This window comes from Furipterus horrens, unplaced genomic scaffold (genome assembly GCF_987537825.1).
Source record: "Furipterus horrens unplaced genomic scaffold, mFurHor1.1.pri manual_scaffold_12, whole genome shotgun sequence".
NCBI classification, from domain to species: domain Eukaryota; kingdom Metazoa; phylum Chordata; class Mammalia; order Chiroptera; family Furipteridae; genus Furipterus; species Furipterus horrens.
In genome coordinates, this window is record NW_028327182.1 from 3101522 (window position 1) to 3122219 (window position 20698).

A 20698-nucleotide genomic window follows, 5' to 3' on the forward strand; every position below is an offset into this window, starting at 1 on the left:
GTTTAAAACCGATAAAAGTCCAGTGTTTCGTGAGCTCCTTCAAAACGACCGTGTTAAAAACATAGAATGAGCTTCATCCTGACCAGAGACAGGGACAGACTCTTCTCTGACAAACCGTGAAGCTTTGGTTTTATAAAGTGCAGTTCGATGGTGTGCCATCCTCGCCACTCAGATCTGTCTAGCATTTCTGCAGTTCACTCCCGTCTGCAAAGTCATTTTCTTTTAGACCCCGCCACGGTCTCCTACGGATATGCATTTCCGTGACAACTCTGAAGTCCTTCCCGAACCGTCCGCAATGCGCCCCGCAGTTCCTAAGTAAGAGACGATGAAGCTTGAGGGAGGGCAGCAGTTCATATTTGTGCTCTAACGCATTCAAGGCTCAGGTCTGCTTGTCTTCTCCAGACACCTTCACACTTTCTGTTGTATAAAATTTTCAAGCTTTATGATGATGCAGGCAGTACATTCCATCACCCGCATGGCCACCTCAGAAGTGAACCTGTCATTTGGGATCTGTGGGAAAGGAAGCAGATCAGGGTACCGCGTTTTTAAACTGTCTACTCCGTACGCTTCCAACGTGTGGACATCGTTGGTCAGCCCTTCCAGCTGCTGGCTGTACTCCTCTATCTTCTGCGCCAGTGCGGTCGGCTTCACGTCCTTGTCAGACTTGCCCCTCACAGCGTAGTCCGCGGCGATCAAGGCCAACTTGGTGGAGAGGTAACACTTGAAGCACACCCATTCGTTGGCATTTTTATGAAGGTCATTCCTGGCAGCTGAAAAATTCGCTCTGGCTTGTCTTAACCACCTGCGCGCTTCAACCGGGTTCCCTACGGACTTGAAAGTGGGCGGGACAAAGAACCGTTGCGAGTAGGTCTGTCCAGCCGAGGGCGGGCCCTTTTCCTTATTCTGCTGCTGCCTTTCGGATTTATGGCTCGTGGCCTCTTGATTCCACGAGGTGTAAAACCTCTGAAAGGAGTACTTCTCCGACTGGAAGCGGGAGGCTGAGGCTGAGAAGGTCCGCCTCGAGCTTCTGTCTGCATTCTGATCCAGGAAAGCCTGTTTTTCTAGCCGGCTGATTTCATTCTGCAGATGCTTAAAAACTTCATTAGCCATGTCGTGATTCTCCGGATTTTTGTCAGGGTGCCATTTCAAATACAACCGCCTAATAATCTTTTTTCTTTCAGATTCTGGAAGCTTCCAAGCTTGCTCCACCACCGTTGTCACTTCTTTCAGAATTTCTGGTAAAGAACTCACCTTAAGCTTTTTGGGGGGATGGTGCTTCGAAGATGAGGTCTTGTGGCCTTCTTTAGCAGAGAAGGCAGGGGGGATGCTTCGTACGCCGGGGACGAGGTACTCCGTGGGGCTGGTTGGCGTAGAAGGGGCACTGCCTCTGTTGTGGGAGCTTTCCTCGGGCCTTGAAAACTTATACAGATCGAGAGAGCTAACGATTTTATACTCGCTGTAACCAATATCAATCTGATAGATCTTCCCTAGGAAACTAGAGCTGTCAGCATCTTCTCTTTCAACTTCTTGTACAATAATCGCGTATGTGTATGTTGGCTGGTACGACCCATAGATATCACCCCCTTCAGCGTCAACAAGGTACCCGACATACTCCCCCGGGTAGAAAACATTCATTGGGTCCATAAGCAGAGTGTAATGGATTTCAGCTGGTATTGGAGTGCCAGGCATTGGAAGTTCAAGTTTTGATGGTTCTGAAGAGTCATATTTCACTCCTAAACTGTCAAGTTTCTCACTGATTCTATAAATGTCATTGCATCCTAGCATAGCAATTAAATAGGAAGTGTCCGAAATCAGATTGTCAGTGGCTGACTTAAGCGTCATTGCTAATGCCAGCAGGAAATTAATGTCTTTGCTGTCTGAATGCTGTATGTACAGGAGGATAACAGCGTTCCCAAATCTCTTCAAGAAAGCAAAAGTTTCGCTTCTGCTGTGGGGGATGGGATTAAAGCCTTTCACTCGTAACGTTGTTTGCAGCTTCTCAAAGCAGGATACTTTCAGGCCCTCTCGGAGGGCTTTGCAGAGTCTTATGGCTTTTTCTTCATTGGCCAGGAAAGCATTATCGTTTTCATGCTTCATAATTCTAATGAGTCCCGTAATGAACTGCTCAGAAGACAAGAGCAGCTGCAGTCTTCCCTGAAGGGAACACAAGGCTCCAAACTGGCAAACTTTGGGCATCTCTTCGTCTAGCTGCTCTTCAAGTATGCTGCTCAGTAAGCGGGGCCTGAGTTTCTGAGGAAAAAGCATGATTAACTTTGTATGGAATCCGTGGTCTTTCCCTAAATAGCACTGGCTCAGATCAACCAACATCTGCACCCCGATATTCCCCTGGATCCTGCTTTTGTAATGTGGCGCGTCATCGAACACCAAGATGCTGGACTTGACCAACCTCCCATCCTGGCTCGGAAGGTGTAGTACAAGGTCACGGACATTCTCAAGATCACTCCTCACCTTGACTGAATCATTCTGTAGACTCTTGAACAAGCCAGAAACTACTCTCTTAACTGTGCGCATTTCGTTAGGATCTAACTGTTTTCCTTCAGAACTTTTGAATATGCGACTCAACACTTCCACGTATTGCTTAGTTGAAATGATATCTTCCGTACCTAAATGTTTGAACAACTGGTGAAAGGTGCCAAGTTCTAAAGGAAGTTTGTACAAATAAGGTTTAAAATCCGATTCATATTCTAGATTTATCACTACCTCTTCAGGCTTCAGAAGTTTCCAACCATCTTCTACCATCACAAAAGCAACCCCTCGCAGCTGGAAGCGAAACTCCCTTTTCTCTGCGCTGAGAAAGTCATAGAAGGTCCTTAAGACCTTTGCTCTGGTCTTCACCATTTCCTCATCCACAGTCGTAACGCTGCATATGTTTCTGCAGTTATTAATGACCTTATCAAGAGGGGGGTCCAGGTTAACATTAAGCATGCTTAAGACTTGTTCAAGCTGCTCCTGGGGACCAAGGTCACTACCTTCCTGTTCCTTGATGCTCAAGGGGGTGGCTTTCTCGGGAAGAATCGGGCAGGATGTCCATAACAGCTGGAGCACATCACACTGCTTGAATTTTGGATTCACTTGTGCGCCATTGAACTTTATCAGAGGAAGTGTTCCATTTACCTCTTGATGTTGAGGATGAAATCGAATGAACTCAGCAGGGGCCCGCTCAGGACATAAGAACGGTATTAAAGACAGTTCTTTCAAAAAATTTCCAGACAACAAGTCCGTTCGTTCTTGGAATATATGATGGAGAAGGATATCGACTGTGTTTTGCAATGTTTCTTTGGACCAGTTTTCTGTATTAGCTCTCACGCTGATTTCCTTTGCAAACTGTAACAATTGATGCTGAGAAAGTATGTACTTTAGTCCAATATTTCTTAAGAATTCCACCCAGGAGGTCATAAATGCAACTTGATTTTTGGGTTTTATAAGCTGTTCCAATTTTTTAAAGAAGTCCTTTGGAATAAACAGTTTTTCGGGAAGCATAACTTCAAAAACCCTCACAGTCCTGTCATAGAAATGCTTTGCTTGCTTCAGTCGGCTGTTAGCGTCATAGATAATCAACAAACTTTCCAGTTTCTCAAAAAGCTGCTCCTTGATCTCTGACAATTCCTCAACGTTTGACAATCTATTCTTAAGATAGATCAGATGCTCTAATTTTGCATCATAAGAGAGATTTTCAATTTTGGGTAGGAGGTGTTTCAAATATACCTCAAGGTCATCTACAGGCACACAACCGAGCACCTCATATAGTTCTTTTAAGTGCATTTTTTCCTCAAGAAATGCAGATGACGACGACTGCGTCCACTTTTCTACTTCAGCTGAAGGAATACTCTTCGTAAGGACGTAGCACGTTCCAAACTTTGCGATGCTCATATAGCGGCCACTGATGGATCTGTAGCACGGAAGGGACTTTAAAATCTTAATGTCATCTTGGGACATCAAGTGACTCAAATTGCAGTTGAAATACATCAGAAGTGCTTCAAAGTCACTTTCCACTAGTTTTTCCGTTCTAAACATTGATGTTTGAACCATGTAGTGGACGGCCCTCAGAATGCTCGTGGGGCTCTCTATGTTTGCCGTGTGGCATGACAACAGGGGAACAAAAGCACTGTCCTTGGAACATATTTTGTTCAGAGCAAGCTGAATGCAGCCGGCCTTCATGAGGGCGTGAAACACTTTGTCGCTCTGGGCGTTGGGGAAGACGGCGATGTGCATGAGGCTCAGGGGAAGCAGGACATCCCCCTCGGGGACCACCAGCTGGCTGGCTGAGACGGTGAACTTGGTTCCCGGGAGCAGCGCCCAGTCTTTCAGGGTATCCACCACAATGTCAAATATCGGCTTGGCCTCTTCCTGATCCTCCTTCACGTGCACAGATTCGCTGATGAAATGCCACGCGTTCTTCAGCCAGGACTCACTTGCAAAATTATCTTTCCACTTTGTACAGCTTTTGGTCTTATATTCACGAGGCAATACAGAGGACAGCAAATCAGCAAAGCTGGAAATGTCAAACACTTTCGCGACTTTACAGTTCAGTAAAATACTGCTGTATTTCAGATACAATGTATTCATGAACAAGTCTTTGCGGGATGGAATCAGCTCATGGTATGTTGTGAGGAACTTGGGTCGTTTTGCATCAAATGTCTGCAAAACGCTGTCCAGTGTAATGAGAAGGGGAAGACCCTCTACCTCGATCTCATTTTCCTCTGCATCCTTGAAACAATAATCAACTAGAAGTTTTAAACTATGGAAAAGTTTTAGGTTAGTCTGCTGGAGACGACAAGGCAGCTTCCCAATATGGCAGTTCGTATCCGGGGAGGAGAACGTCATTAAGAAAGACCTGACGTCGGCGGGAGTCACGTAGCTCACAGGGATCTCCGCGTCTGTGAGGCAGTGGTACAGGTTAGCGGTCTCATCACAGTTGTAAACCAAGTTGAAACCGATTTCTAAAAGCAGGTGTTTCAGTCGGTAGACGTTCTCTGCCACGGTCTTCCGTGTTGTGATATTGTAATCTGCATTTTTAAGGTTTTGTAATTCGTCCTGCAGTAAATTGTCAAAAAATGGTCTGGTTTTATTTGAAGTAGACATATTGATCCAAGTAATTATAACTGCAGAATGCAGATCAGAGCCGTCGATGCTCGGAGCCCGCACGACGGGGAGAAGGCGTTTCAGATCTTCGTGGATGCAGCCATACAGGGCCTTCACCAGGCAATACAAATCTGGCTGTAGGTCCAGCCTGTTCACTGGGAAAAATGACAAAAACTTCTTTAAGGTGTCCTTCACCACGTGAATAGGTGTGTTCTGCAAAACAGATAATGTTGGGTCAGAACCAGGGAAATACCGCTTTTTTAACTGGATTAATAGTTCGACGTACGCAGGCGCTATCAGAGCTGTCATTAAGTTGCTGTTCCAGTCACTGCGGACGCCGACTCCGTTATCATCACGCCACAGATTTCTTCTGGCCGAGTCGAGGGCAAAGTGGCCGTTCACATGAAATGGCAGCCCCGTCTCTAAAGAGAGGGGCAAGAAACAGAAGGCCCTGTGGGGTTTTTTGTAGTTGTGAGTGACGCAGGCCGCTACGCCACCGCGTGGGAAGAGCGTGATGTCTTGGTTCTTGTGAGCGGATATAACACTCTTAGATACTTTTTCCATGCTGGAAAACCCTGATCTGTTACAAATGAGCCATGTAGTCAGGTTGCCCTCGGAGTCCTCGGTGTCCATGGTGTAGGTGATCTGTTGAACGGGTATGTCTTTGAGCTGTCTCTTTTTAGTAACACTGTCAACGACCGATGCATGGAACTGCTTCCTTTTCAGTCTGTCTCCATCAGTGATCTTGCCCTTTACGGAATACAGCACATTGAGAGCTCCAGTAGTTTTATCTATTTCACAAATTGAAATTTTTTCCATGTGATTAAGAAACATTAAAAGTTCTGCCCCATCTGACCGCAGTTTGTCCAAAAGGTTCTGCACCATTCTGTCTGATGATGGAACTGAAGAAATTTCTGAAACTTTTGCCATCTCCGCATTACGAAGAGGAAACCTAAACATGGTGCAATTATCCAGCTTAAAGTGGTTTCCCAAATAAAGATCAAGAACATCTGAGAACTGCGTCCGAAAATCTGCATCCAAATCTCTAAACATGCGTCCGGGACTGATGGACGTGGCCCCTGGTGCATACCTGGCGTGGGGATCGAAAATACACAGGATGTCGTTGCCAGAAATAAAGGAAGGGCAGTCTGTAATGTGATACACAGAATTGAACCCTATTCCATACTGTCCGGTTTTATAAGGGTTTCCTTCCTTGGTGCCTTTTCCAAGATTCTGAATTCCTCTGACATCATCTTCTGTGAAAGGCTGGTTGTTATACACACAGAGTGCTGGCCCTTGCAACGGGGCCCACTTATCATCAAATATTCTGTCCACTGGGTGCTGTCTCGGATCAAACACAAAACAGATTTCTGTAGCCTTGGCATCGTCAGCATTTTGCAGAAGTTCTTTCAACATTTCCTTCTCCGAAGGGTAGGCATTAAGGATACTCTTGATTCTGCTCGTCAGTTTTTCCTTCTGTCCGAATTCAGTGCCAAGAGTTCTAAAGCAGATGTTGGATGCGTATCTTTCTAAGGCTTTATGTCGCTTTGGTACTGCTCCTAGTTTTACAGCTACTTCCCTGGGTATGTCGGCGTGACAATATTTTACAGAGGAGTCCTTTACTTTGATCCAGGGACAATCATTGTAGCATAAAGATTTAGCAGGCAGGAGCTTAAGATGAGTATCTGGCAATAATATTTTGCCGTAATTTTTCTCACAGAACTCTTGTTTCTTATCTCTAATGAGACTCCATATTCCTTCACTAATTATTCGCCGGCAGAGCTGGAAATTCTCTTCTGTTATTTGCTTTGTTCCCCTTTCTTGATCGATGGATTCCAAAACAAGGGCAAAATCTTCAACAGTAAATGACTGCCTGACACCCACACTTTCAAAAAGTTCACGGAAGTTGTTTTTATACTTATTAGGCAACTGATAAAGGTATGGTGCTGCCTCAAAGTTCAAATGAAAAGAAATCTTTTCTGAGGCAACATACGCATTCTCAACTAGAATGAAGCAGAAGGATTTTAACTTCTCAACAATGGATAATTTAGTGACTTCGCTTTGCATCATTGCTTCATGAAGGTATTTGTAGCAAGCGTTGGTGATATTCTCCTGGTATAATGTAATTCCATCATCAACTGATTTTGCAACTTCTTTCAACTGGTTTACCACCAGGTCAACTGTTGGCTTCCTTAGTAATCCCAAAAACTCCTTAACGGCCAAGGGCACTGAACCACAACCTCTGAAGGAGTGTGAGTTCTCATTCAGAATTGGCTGCAAGAGACAGACGACGTCTTGATGCTCCGCTGTATAAAGGTCTGCTGCGGCAAACATGGTTTCGGGTTTAAAACTGTTACCTTTCCAGTCCAAAGAAAAACCTGCTGGTTTTGTTAGAAACGGAAGGAAGGGGATTGTCTGATACTTTGCAGCAAAATCCTTTGCTCTAGGGTCCCTTATTTTTAGCTTTTCATCAATAAGACTTAACAGGATACTACTTCTCAGACAAGCAGCAGCATGATCAGTTTTATTAATTTCAGCTACTGACTCTGCCCGTTCTAGCATGTCATCCCATAAAATATCGTCTTTTGCCATACCCAACTGAACTAGTTTAACCAGAATAATAGGATTAAGATAATCCTGAGTAGAACCATAAGGAAATCGTCCATCTTTAGTATCAAACAACTTAGACACTCTTCCTTCAGGGTGAATTAATCTTGATGGTAAAACCAAAGGATGTCCCTCCAAAGAGCAGGGAATACATGGAGTAACACGAAGAATTCCTGAGAATTCATCAACTTTTTCATTTAGAACAAAATTCATTAAAGGATCCCGGAGTTCTGCTTCAATTTCTTGGATATTTGGGAAAAACACTTCCGAAAAAAACTGTTTCTCCGAAAACGTATTCTCAAGCAGTATCTGTTTGCAGCCGGCTTCTTCAAATCCCAGTTTTACCGAAGAAGGAAGCTCAACAGCACAAAGGTTTTTTGACCCAGTCTTCTTGAGGTATTTCAAAAATATCTTGAAGGCTGCTGGACCGACATCTCTTCTTTTAAGGATCGAGTCATCCAGAAACCTCACATTCTTCATGGAAACCCACGTAGACCCGTCGGAGAAGACTCTGGTCAATTCTTTCCCCTTTCCATGAGCTATATCTTCATAGAACCCTTGACAAATTACAGAAAAGTCGTCATGAACGGAGTCAGGGTCGGGCCACACTGCGTAGTAGGTGTAACCCGTCAGCTCCCCACTGGTGGCCAAGTCGCGCAGGACGCTCAGGGCCTCCAGGTAAGCTTTGACAATCACGTGCCTCATGAAGGTGCCATTCCACCGTCCCTTTGTGTCCGTCTTCCAGATCTCTTTTCTATTGGAAGTTACAGCAAAGCACCCATTGATGTGAACGGGCAACCCTGTCTTTATCCGTAAAGGCAAATAGCAGAACACCTCCCCGAGGTGTGGCTTCACGGCCCACTTCTGGTCCTGGACTTCAGAGAGCAGAACCCCCACCGCCCCACAAGGCACCAGCCCGAGCCTCCTTCCGCTTTCGCTCAGGGAGAATTTCAGAGCCTCTCCCGTGTCCATGCAGCTGCACAAAAGCCACGTGGTGCACTCGACTGTTTTTTGTGGCAACTCATCTGACGGCTTTTTGGATTGGCCAGACTTCGCCATTTCAAAGAGAGCAGCTGGGTCATCATCGGGACCCCTAAAAAGGGGCGACTGTAAGTCAGCAATCCTCCTGAACACATTGCGAAACTCTTCAACTGTGATCTGGAGGATGCACGACGACTTTGGTGCATCGGGAGGCTTCTTGCTGCTGCTGCTGCAGGTTTTCATGAGCTCGGCGGCTTCCTTTAAGATACTCAAAACAGGTGCACTCAATGCTTTGGAAGAGCAGAATTTCTTTCTAATTATGACTGTGTCTTGTGCTAAGCTGGGATTGCTCTCCTCGATTTTCAAGTACTTTAAATACATGGCGTTTACACTCTGAGTGAAGATGATAAGTCTGTGTCCACAGAGACTAAACTCGTCCACGAGCGAGTAAATGTCTGCCGTGTTGTAGCAGGTGTTACTGATTTCACTCACTTTCGCTTCCTGCTGCGTTCTAAAGGACAGTCGGAAAAGCGTTCCACGGTAGCTGTAAGGTGTCTCTATGGTCAAGGGCAGCTGACAGCCAAACACGTCTATAAATGGTTTGAACTGGTTAGGAAATTTCCTGAGTCTTTTCTGTTGTTTACTCCAATTGATTTTGATCCCGGGATTAGATTTGTCTTTGATGTGTTTACTGATATGGTTTATGTTTGGATCGAACATTATCATGAATTCTCGGCTCATAATGATGGGGATGTCGGTAATGTGGTAGACAGAATTAAATCCAAGACCAAATTTTCCAACTTTGTCAACTTCTCCTCTTTTTAAAGATTCTCCTAACCTAGTGATGTTCACAAAATCGGAATCTGAGAACTCTGAATTATTGAATGACCACAAAGCGGGCCCGTGACAAGCCGCCATCCCCGGGTCCAGCAGGTTCTCTCGAATGTCCATGTTTCTTCTCATATCGATCAGGAAGCTGCATTCGGTCGCGTTGGCATCATCAGCATTTTGAAGTAGTTCTTTAAAAATATCTGACACCGAAGGATATTCCTCCAGAATATTTTTAATTCTCACGGTCAGTGGCTCTCTCTGTCCTGACTGCTCAAACCCCATGTTCTCGGGATTGATCAGGCGTGTGCTGAGGCATGGGACTCTCAGCCACTCCGCGGTTTTCATGGGTATGTCCTCATGCACCAGAATGATCGGCTCCACGGAATCCTCCAGTAGGTCATTCAGGTCGTCGACTTTGATGTCACAGTAGCAGCATTCCTGGATCGGCTTCATGACGAGTCTGGCAGGCCGCCTGCTGTGGTGGATGGGGACGGGGGTGTGCGGGCTGGCGGGCACCTGATTGCTGTACAGCCATCGGATGATGTTCAGCATGAGATGGAGATTCTGTTTGCTTTCTTGTTCACTGAGATCCTGGTCACTTTGGAGATATACCTTCTGAATGACCATGGAAATATGATCTGATGTCAGCTCCTCTATTGAACCACAGGCCTTAAACAGCTGGTGGAATTTTGCCATGGTTTTAGGCACACTATACAAATAAGGCTGAAGGTCAAGGTCATGGAATGGTTTTATCACAGCTTGGGCGAGGGGACAAAATTTTTTGCCAGTCCAAACCCATGGAAAACTCAAGGCTCTGAAAGCATCTTTCCCTTCATTTAAATGATCGTGCATGAAGCCATAAATTTCAAGCAAAATATGTTGGAATTGGTAGTAGTCTTCGTCACTGAAAGTTTTCGAAGTATACCAATCGACGACAATTTTGAAGTGTTTTAAGACAGCACTGATGCTGGGCTCTGTGAAGATCTCCAGAGCGTTTTCCAGGTCCACGTGGAGACTTTCCACAAGAGGAAGCGCTGAGCCAACTAGGGTCGCGTGGGCTGCATCGCACATCCCCGCGGGTGCGCACAGGCCGCAGAGGTCGCCCTTCCACACCAAGGAGGCGGGGTAGTTCGGAGGCCTTTCCTTGCAGGCTGGGACCCACGCTACCTTCTTCAGGGCCGTCTTCCCTTCCGGGGACTGCAGCATCGTGTGATTCTTATTCAAAACCTGAAGGAGTGTCTTGGCTTTCCTTGTAACAACTTCCTGGTCGGGGCAAGCACCGGCCTGTAAGGCTTCGATGGCTTTCGCCACCTGCACAAGGTCTTTCTCTGTGAGACAGGCTTCGTTTTTCAGACCAATCTGCCTGAGGGAGTGCAGGACGTCCGGCGAGGTGAAAGCTGAAGGGGGGAAGCAGGCTGCCTCTTCGTTATAAAAGAGGTCCTTGAGCGCTGGTACGTCAGGATCGAAGAGTTCGCTGGCTGACACCCTGCGTTCCGGGGAAATCGGAATGAACTTTAATGGCATTAACCAGTCCAGCACATTCGGATTCTCGTTTTTAAGAGAGGACAGATTCTCCAGGATCCATAGCATGAGGTGTGTGACTTCTTCATGCGAGTAAAATGCACTTTCGACATCTTTCAGAACAAGCTTCAGGCAGCTGGTGGTCTTCACCTTCTCCACTTTCAGCAGGTTCGCCAGGCGGAGAGTAGCTTCGTCGCGGCCGTCGATCACCGCGGCGGAGAGCCGCAGGCCCGGCGGCAGCCTGGCCGCGTGGTGCAAGACTTTGCAGCCCTTCAGTTTGGTGTAAGAGGACACCCCCTGGCCCGGCGAGTGGTCGATGCGCTTGAATATCGGCAATTCCTGAATTATTCTCTTGTCCTTGTCGCTGCTCTCAGTTAAACTGGCCAGGAACTGCCTCAGGGCGTCCTTGTGCGCGGGGAGCAGCGCCGCGACCTGGCCGCACACTTTCTGCAGCGGCAGCTTCTCCATGATGCGCACCACGGCAGCGGGCAGCGGCGGGTGGACGTACTTTTTAATAAGCGGATGCTGTACGGACGCGTCCAACTTTTTAAGGACGATCCCTCCGAGCTTCTGTACGATGTCAGCTAAAAATTCCGGAAGCTGCGCCTCAGACCCATCCTCCAAAATGACTGACGACGGGACCCTGAGCCTGATGAGCTCCACACACGTCTGGCCGTCCTCCAGGGCCGTCCTGGGGATGAGCGGCATCTCATCGAACACGGTCAGGTCCTCGGGGAAATGCAGGTAGAGGTTCTTCCAAACCATTTTAAGCCACGACACAGACGGATGCTTTTTGTCCTCGTCACACGGATGCCACTGGACGACCAGCTCTCGGCCTGGCCAGAACATACTCATCACTTCCCTGATGAGCCGTGCGAACCGCTCGGGATTCAGGAGCTGCAGCTGAGTGCAGGGTCTTCCTGTGAATCACACACAGACATGTCACGGACACACAATTCCACTGTAACTTACTCAGCTTTCTATTCCTGCAGATCGGGGGTGCCTACAAAACTGCAGAAATTCAGCATACCTGGACTAAAATAGTTTAAATAACCATAGAGAATATACGCATAAATCCATATTTATAATAACCTATGGGAGAAATAATTCTCTCTGTAAAGAGCTTATTTTAAATAAATACATAAAATGCACTCACGTGTGTTTTAAAAATTATCCTATTATGTTCTACAAATGGAATCAACATGGAAAAAAATACTGTGAGTGGTTATTTGTCCACAAATAAAAGTACCAAAGAAAAGTGGACCAAGTTTAAATGAGCGCCACTGCACAGGGGGTAACTGTGACAGGCCAGTCCGACGTGACTGTCTTTTTTCCGCGCCTGCAGGAGCCACACTGCTGCACCCGGCAATGGGCCGGGGTGGCGGGAGGGGGCGGCCCCGGAGCAAGAACACGGGGATTAGGGGGTGAGGAGGGTGGAGTCTCCGTCTCTGGAGCTGAGACAGCGAGGAGACTTACAGAGTTTCCTGCCACCTGCTGACGACACCTGCCAGTCCTTCTGGGACTCGCACACGCTCCTCTGGAAGAAGGAGAGAAGGAGGTCCCAGGTCTCAGCATGGCCCTGCACCCACGCCCAAGGAAGGAGCCTGTTCACAGCTTCTCCAAAGGGGCTTCCACCTCACTACTGCCCACTTGAGAAAGCGGGTCTGCGGAGCCCCGGGGTGCGGCAGAAGCACCCCGGGGACAGACAACAAGAGCAGTGGGCGCCGTGCAGGGGCCTCCTCCACCAGGCAGCCCCACTCTGCCACTTCCGTAAACCAGGAAACCACAGAGATTTTGTCTGGGGAAAAGGTTCCTGCTGGCTTTTAACCACTGGTCTGGAACACTTTGTTTCTAAGAGCATTTTGTGTTTCAGAGCATTTATCACACCAGTGGGAACAAAATTTTAGAATAACACTATGTACCACAGGTATGAACGTGCCCATGTGGAAAACTGACGCCAGTTTTCTCCCTGTGGACATATGACTTCTAGACTCTCGAAAGACTAATGTTGAAAAAAGATGCAAAGGAGGGCACAGCTCGAGCCCCTTGAAATTTCTGTATGTCATTAGTTTAACCAAGGAAGGGCGCCCTTATTTCACAGCCTTACACGCCAGAAAGATGACTTTACCTTTGCCCCCAAATTATCTTTCACGTCACAATAAGACGTTTTAAAATTACTGCCACAGAGGTTTAAGCAAGGGGACGCCTCTGCAGCTTTTGGAAGCTGACAATATCCAAATTCTGAATATTTTCAGTTTCTACATTGTATGGTTTAAGGTAAATCAAAGTAATAATATTTAAGAAATCATAAAGTGTTATCAGGGGTCTGATTAGTACAGCTTTCTCAGTCTATGAGATCCATTAAAATATTTTTCTGTAATTAATTTTTAACAACATTTTCAACAAATGCTTCCTAAATTTACAATACATTACCCATAACAGAAGAAATGCAAAGACATAACACCAAAGATACAAAAAAAAGTTAGAAATTAAAGTTCGCAACACACAGAAAACAAAAAATTAAAATGTACCACAGTATGTTCTGTGTTAATAATGGTTACATAACATGCATTTTTGTAGCTAATCCCATCCAACATCCTTGCATGAGATCTGGCAATTCATAAAACACATACCTACCTTCAGGAAAATTATCTAATGTAAATGTAGAAATGCCAATGAAACACACACTCCACGCATAACATGCAACTCACACACCAGCCGTGCTCAACTGAAAAACTTAATGGAGACTAAAGGAGAGAGAAAATGTGGCTGTGCACAGTTCCAAGGCCCTCGGTCAGTTCCCTCTGAAGTCCTCGTTTCTACTTATTCTGCATTTAAGCCTTCATACAGCTTTTAACCCTCCATCATGAATGTGAGCCCAGAGAAGAGTCTTCATGCCCTTGTTCAGAAAGCCACCAACACTGTAAGTCTCCTCTAACAGTCACAGTAACACAACGGTGGCCCGTCCTCAGTGACTTGCGCTTTGCGGCCTGGCCTTCAGGACGCCCGGCACGCCAGAAGCAGCTGCCTCTGCAGCACGGCCTCAGGGTCCCAGAGACAGAAGGCTTTCTTCCTGAACTATTACTGAGTCTGGTTGTTTGATTGTGAAGTAACTCTCTAAGAGAAGCTTTTGCTCTGCTACAGATCGGTTCAGAAGAACAACATCAACACGTCGAACCGCCGCTGAACGGCTGCACTGGCTTTCACTGTGTTCTTTAATGTGCGTGTTCACGTTCAGTGCGGAGTCTGAGGAGGCCTTTAACGTGGGTGGACACAGAATACTAGTCGACCTCAGGCCCGACTTAACCAGAACTCCCCTCCTCACCGCCTCCCCTGGCGGGGAGCGGGGCCGGCTGAGCAGCAGCGGGCGGCCCCGGGACCCTGGGGACCCAGGCCTGCTCGCAGCGAACCGGCCCCACACTGGCCTCCCGCAGAAAGCGGCCACGGCAGCGCTGGGGGCCCGTGGATTCTAGCAGCGCTCCGCTGGGCACAGCGGCCACGTCCCTCTGTGCGTGCGTACGTGGGAAGGTCCAGGGAAAGGGTAAATGCAAGTCAGTGAAGCCTTCAAAAAGGAAAAGGAAAAAAGGAAAAAAAGACCAAACTGAGGACGGACAAGCAAGCCGCCCGCCCGCTAAGGGGCACGGGGCAGCCACCCGCAGGCGGCAGCAGGGCGCAGGCCCCAAGCTGGTTCAAAGCCGGGGACCAGCCCTCTCAGGCCGTCACACGGCACTGCGGTGCCTTTCCGCGACCCGGAGACGCAGGGACACGTGCGGAACCACGTCACACCGGGGCCCCCAGGCGGGACCTCTGCAGCCCGCTTCTAGGAGACTCGGGTTTCCTCTTGGTTACACACTGACAGAAGATATAGCAATTGAGGTTTAGGAATATATAATAGAATGTGACAAGGCTAAGCCACTTTTAATACAGGAAAACAAATATTTATATGAATTATCAGTATAACAACAGCTTCACTTCTCAATTAATTTCAATGTAGGTGTAGCCTGCTTCAAAGAAGAGACTGACTCCAGAAGTATTATTTACCAACAACTCCTGTAAAGCAAATCTATGCACTCTCATTTTCCACGTGAAAACGAGCTACAGGAAAATAATACAAGTTAAGCCAAAAAGTTTTCATTTAAAAAAAGTCAACAAAAGGGCTCGTGAGGCATTGGAAGAAAAAGCAGCCGGTCACCCCGACTGAGAGCCGGGCTGGCCGCTGTGCGTCCCCCTGCGGGCCCGCTGCGGCTCGCTACGCTGCAGGCCTCTGCACCTCACAGACCCAGGATCGGTCCCCTCCACCCTCTTTACCGATAACCTCAATATCTGTGGGTGTCATGTAACAGGGGTGTTCACTCACACACTTCCCCACTAAACGCTGCAGCGTGAAATACAGATTTTAGCTTAATTCTTTTACCTGAGACTAAATGTTCTATGAAATACATGTTTCCAAGCCATTTAAATGTGGCTTTATTGTGGCATGTATGACAATCACTGCATACCTGCATCAATGTGGTTTCCTCTCTCCTTTAATAGTGATCACCACGAGGAAAAACACTGTCAACACAATTTCTAGCTACTTAGGTAAATGAGAAAACGGAATTCAAAGAACCAAAAAAACAAAAACGCCAGGCCACAGATGAACACAACAATTCAGTCAGTCACCATACCTGAATATCCCCAGAGGAGCTGTTGCGCTGGAATAAAATTAAATCTTTTCTTAGAACAAGACAGAATTGTCACAATTTTCGCATGATGGCTACGGAAGTTCCTCCGTATCTTAAGATAACACTGCTCTGTGTAAACCTCGTTTGTCTTACTGCGTCATTATGTAGAAGAAAAGCTATAAGCGAAACTCCAAACACCGCAGATTAGACACTGAAGACATAAAGATGCATTTCAGTGTCAACTAGATCCAAACCGCGTGGGTGAGAGGGAAAGCAGGGGGGGGAACGCGTACACTATGTGCGTACATCGCTCTCCGGCCGCAGAGACTCAGGCATCCGGTCGGCCCCCCGCGGGCCCCCTGCCCCGGCTGCTGCCCCGGCACCCTGAGATACCCTACATCAGGGTGAGGCAAGGAAGACACCCGGCTTACAGAGCGCTGTGGCGTTGCTACAAAGCAAGCATACAGTTCATCCATTACTTCTGACTTTCTGACAGAGAGCGGGAGATGGGACCGGACGCTCCCGGGCCTGCCCATGGTAACCACCCATATTAAAGACGCCAGAGCGTCGCCCCACGGATGCCTGACCCATCCTCGGCCCACCTGCCTCCCCAGCTGCTGGGGCACTTGTGCGTCTGGGTGCCTCTGGCGACACTTGGCATTGAACATACTGGTCTCACCGAAGGAATTTACACTCTTCTCGTCCTAACACCCTTTCAGTGACTTCCGAGGCTTTTGGTCAGTCAGGCAATGTCGACTGAGTGCGAGATACCGAGAAATTAACAGCCCAGACATGGTCCCAGACTTTGCTCGACGGTCTAATGGAAAGGCAGGTAGTGGACGAACCATGACGAACGGTACACAGACACGAGAGCGTGCGTGTATGAGGGGCCCGCGCCGTGTGAGCACACCCGGGCTGTGTGACAGGGGACCGTGGAGTCGTGAGAGGGAGGGTGGCAGGGAAGCCCCACGCACCTCCCCTAAGGGAGAGAAAGAGCCTGCTGCCCCCCAAACAGGAGCAGCAGCAGGGCGGATGACAGAGGGCCTAAGGGAGGAGCTGGTTAGTAAGAATCACTTGGCCAACACGCACACACCCTTGCAGGCCCCCCATCTTCAGCACCCAGAAAGCAGAGCCAGGCAACCAAGAGCCTCACAGGAACGGTTAAGGATTCTGGCCTTTGTTCCAAGGAAAAAGGGCAAACCTTTAGGAGCTTTTCAGGTAGAAAGGTGGGAAAATAATATTTTACGAAGATAATCCTAGCAGTGCTGTGTTTTACTAACCGGCGAGGCAAGATCTCTAAGCCAGGCCCCGTGGTTGGGCACGCAGCAGTGAAAGCAGCGGTCTGGGACATTCTCATGGCAGAAATCCTGCACCGACATCTTCGGAAGCCTGCTGATCCATACACCTGAGGCTGGCCCCTAAAACTGCAGCTCTTCCTAAAGATTTCTACGGGCATATAGAAGATGCGTTACTCTGTGAAGAACACTGTGATCGTGACCACGTTGTGTCAGAGTGGACACTGTGAACACGCCTGCCCTCTAGACCCGGAGTGCACGGGTGTCCCCTGAATGTTCGAGACAGAAGATGTGTCAGCTCACCTGTGAGGTCCCCTGACTGGTCACCCCCTCCTGCAGCGACTCTGCTCTCCGTCCTTGAAGGGGCACCAACGCTGCTTAAAGGCAGCTTCCCAGCCACGGCTGCCCCCTCAGCTCGGAGCTGCTTCCGGTTCCCCACCCCCACATCGTCTCCCTCTAGCCTGGTGCCTGATCTGAGGAGGAAATTCAAACAGATGCTACTGAAGAGTCTTTGGTCTTGAAATAGAAGCAGGCATGGGACCCTATGTAATAAATACAGAGGAAAAAATCTAAATATAAATAGCATCTTGCTACCAACCTATCATGTGTTCCTACCACTTGTCTGATTGAAACTTGTACTATTTACTTCCTCCGAAACCCATGTACCTGCTCTTCTAACTACACCCCGACTTCTGACAGTCACCCATTTACTCAAGGAACTCAGGACAGAGACAATCTCGACCGAACAAAGCCAGAGTCACAGCTCCAACTCTGCCACTCAGGCCAAGCCATTTAACCCCTTCACACTCTTGCGGCTTCACTGTCTCCGTCTCTCAAACGAAGATGATAAAACAGGTCCCGTTAGAGCGTGGCTGTGGAGGCCGGGTCACAGAAGATGCTTATCTGAAAACGAAATCCTAAACTGCAGGCACAGGACCAGAGGCCCGCCCTTCCACCGTGTCCCCTGTCCCCTAACGCCACCACGTGGAAGCATCACCGTGTCCCCCCAAGCTTGCCAACAGGCCCGGGGACACGACAGAACGGTAGGCTGCCCTGCTCTCGAGGACCTCACAGCCTCGCACAGGGGAAGGAGGGTCAGTCAGGCGGGGGATTAAGTGGGATGCGCGCCGGGCTCCCGGGCGAGGCCGCAGCGCCGACCCCAGACCCACACGGCAGGAGAGGCGGGAGAGAAGGGCCTCGGAGGGGACCGGGGGCTGAGTAGGCAAACATGGGTACACGTCGGCTGGGCGAAGTGGCGAGTGGAAAGAGAGTCTTCTAAGCCAAAGGGACAGCATGTGCAGAACAGATACAAAAGCCTTTCATTTGGGTAAAAAAGACAATTGCCGAGCACCCACCTGAGAGCAGGCCCTGAGCTACGTGGGGGGACGCAGCTCCCAGGGCTCCGCTGCCAGGACGCTAAGCGAGCCCTGCAGTTTGCCCGCCTGCCAGCGCCCGGAGGACCGCAGAGGACACCGAATGAGCCACAGCCAACAGGACAGCCTTCCAGGTCCCCTCTGCGTGTCTTCTCTGACTCCGATCTCAGGAAAGGAGAGCCAGGGTCATTTGGGGGGTCCCCATCAGCCCCTACATTATAATGGTGCCCAAACATTAAAACCTTTCATGGCAATAAAGTAATTTCTCTGGACAAAAATTAATTTTTCTGGAACTAAGGATATAAAAATAATCAGGAAGATGCCAGGAGGTGACCACGCATCCCCATTTAGAGCCAAACAGAAACACTGAAAAGGCTCATCAAGTAATCGTAAGAGCGGTGGCCGAGCACCTATTAAGTCAAGGTGAAGAAAGACCATGAAGACAATTTCTGGAAGACCCAAGCCACACCTTATGGGTGACACACAAGAACAGCGACACCATCCCATCCAGTGTAACAGTCCAAAGAAAACTGACCAAGAACCAGAGACAAAACAGAGGGTGGAGGTACGACCCCAGAGCCACAGGCAGAAGCCAAACCAGGTAGGAAACGCAGCGGAAGACCCAGCTCTGTAGAGATGTCGGATGCCCCGAGTTAACATACACATTTAAACTCCTCCCTAAAAACACACCAGGGACCTCCAGTCGCTGAAGGCTGGACAGGCAGGCTGTGGCCTTGCCCGGTGCCACAGGCATTTACAGGGTTTTGAGTTAACAGCAGCGTTATTCTGTGAGCCTCAGACACTTTTTACCTGGTTCAGTTCTGAAGGACTTTTCGCTGATTTCTAACTCCATGTCCACCTCAGAAGCTGCTGGCCGTGAACAAAAATATTCTCTCCCAAGAAGGCAGCGCATCGCACGATGAAACGCCACAGCGATGGGAGTGCGTTCTCCCAACCCATGAGCAAACTTGGCAACCTCAGAAACATCAGCGAGGAAAGGAGGCAGACAGAGGGGTGCACCCTGTGACTCCCCGTGTGGGAAGTACAATAACCAGCTGGGTTCGTCAATGCCATTAAGTCAGGGTCACGGCTACCCCCAAGTGTGGGACTGACAGAGGCACGAGGGGCTACTGCATGTTGGCAGACTTCCAGTTTGGATCTAGGTGCTTCCAGTTTATAAAAGCCCATTAAGCTTACACTCGTGTCTATATGCACACAGTGTTTCAATGCAAAGCTTTTACACCAGAACATAATAACGAATTGGAAAAACAAGGATTTCTATAACTTCGGAGTGAAGAATGGCAGGGTTATAGGAACCCATGTGCCAACCCCGAAAAAGGCTCCTTTGGAGATGACGATTCCCTTAAATGTCACAGTCAGTACCTCACAGCTGCAGATTCCTCATGGCCAACAGCACTGATGTACTTGTTTCCCTGTGGTCTCACTTTGACCCCACCCTTAACTTGCCACCCCATTCCCATCCCTTCCGCTTACAATCAAAATGAATTAAGATGTACAATTATTACAACTTTTCCTGCTGTCATTTCCTTTGAAAAAAATATAGTATATGCTATAAAAGACACCACAATTAATATGCTTTACAACCTTAACCAGTGGGAGAAATCCAGAATTTTCCAGGCCAATATGTAACGCAGAAGCAGCTCAGGCCACAGTCTTACAAGCGAAAGGATGCTCGCAAAAGCACCAAGGTAATGCCAAACTTAGAACCACAGCGCTTTGCCCCCAAACCACTCCGTGTTTTCCTAAAAAGAATTCTCAATAAGGAAGAAACACCCAGCCTTTGCCGAGCCGCCCCGAGTCCCTTCCCTGACACTGCTGCAGAGTTCGCGTCATCTGCCTGCATTTCCCCAAAGCAACACAGCGCAGCCGCACAGAGCTGGAGGGCAGGCAGGCGTGGGGGCAACAGGACAGGGCTGACGGGCGGGAGGCCCGAGCTGCGGGCAGGCGGGAGCGGCAGACCCCGGGTTCAGCTGCTCCTCTCAGCCGTGGGGTCGGAGACAACACTGCTGCCCACGCTACGGGGCAGGAGGCCGGGGGCAAAGGAGGCAGGAGGTCGGGGGCAAAGGAGGCAGGAGGTGAGCAAGCGTGGGAGGCGAAGCAGTGTGCAGGGGTAGGAGCTTATTTCCATGAACATACACCGCCCCGGTGGGACAACTTGGGGTTCTTTTAGATGTCAGAACCCAGTCTCGAAACATCTTCAAATATAACAATTATCTTAGGCTGAACCGCATGAAATTGTTGACTTACGGGTCTAAAATGGGTAACTACCGGCAACTGTGTATTGGTTCAACCTAACAGAAAA

The 20698-nt window shown here is 48.5% G+C and overlaps 1 protein-coding gene across 1 annotated transcript in view; it reads right to left on the minus strand.

Moving 5' to 3' along the window:
- Positions 1 to 6: 6 nt before the first annotated feature.
- Positions 7 to 20698, minus strand: part of SACS (sacsin molecular chaperone) — a 46697-nt gene continuing 26005 nt past the window's right edge. The window contains exons 9-10 of the mRNA XM_090258415.1: positions 15711 to 15737; positions 7 to 11963 (exon numbers count right to left, since the gene is read on the minus strand). Coding sequence (XP_090114541.1) covers positions 409 to 11963; positions 15711 to 15737 — 11582 coding nt within the window. The 3' untranslated portion in view covers positions 7 to 408. The remainder of the gene's footprint in view (positions 11964 to 15710; positions 15738 to 20698) is intronic.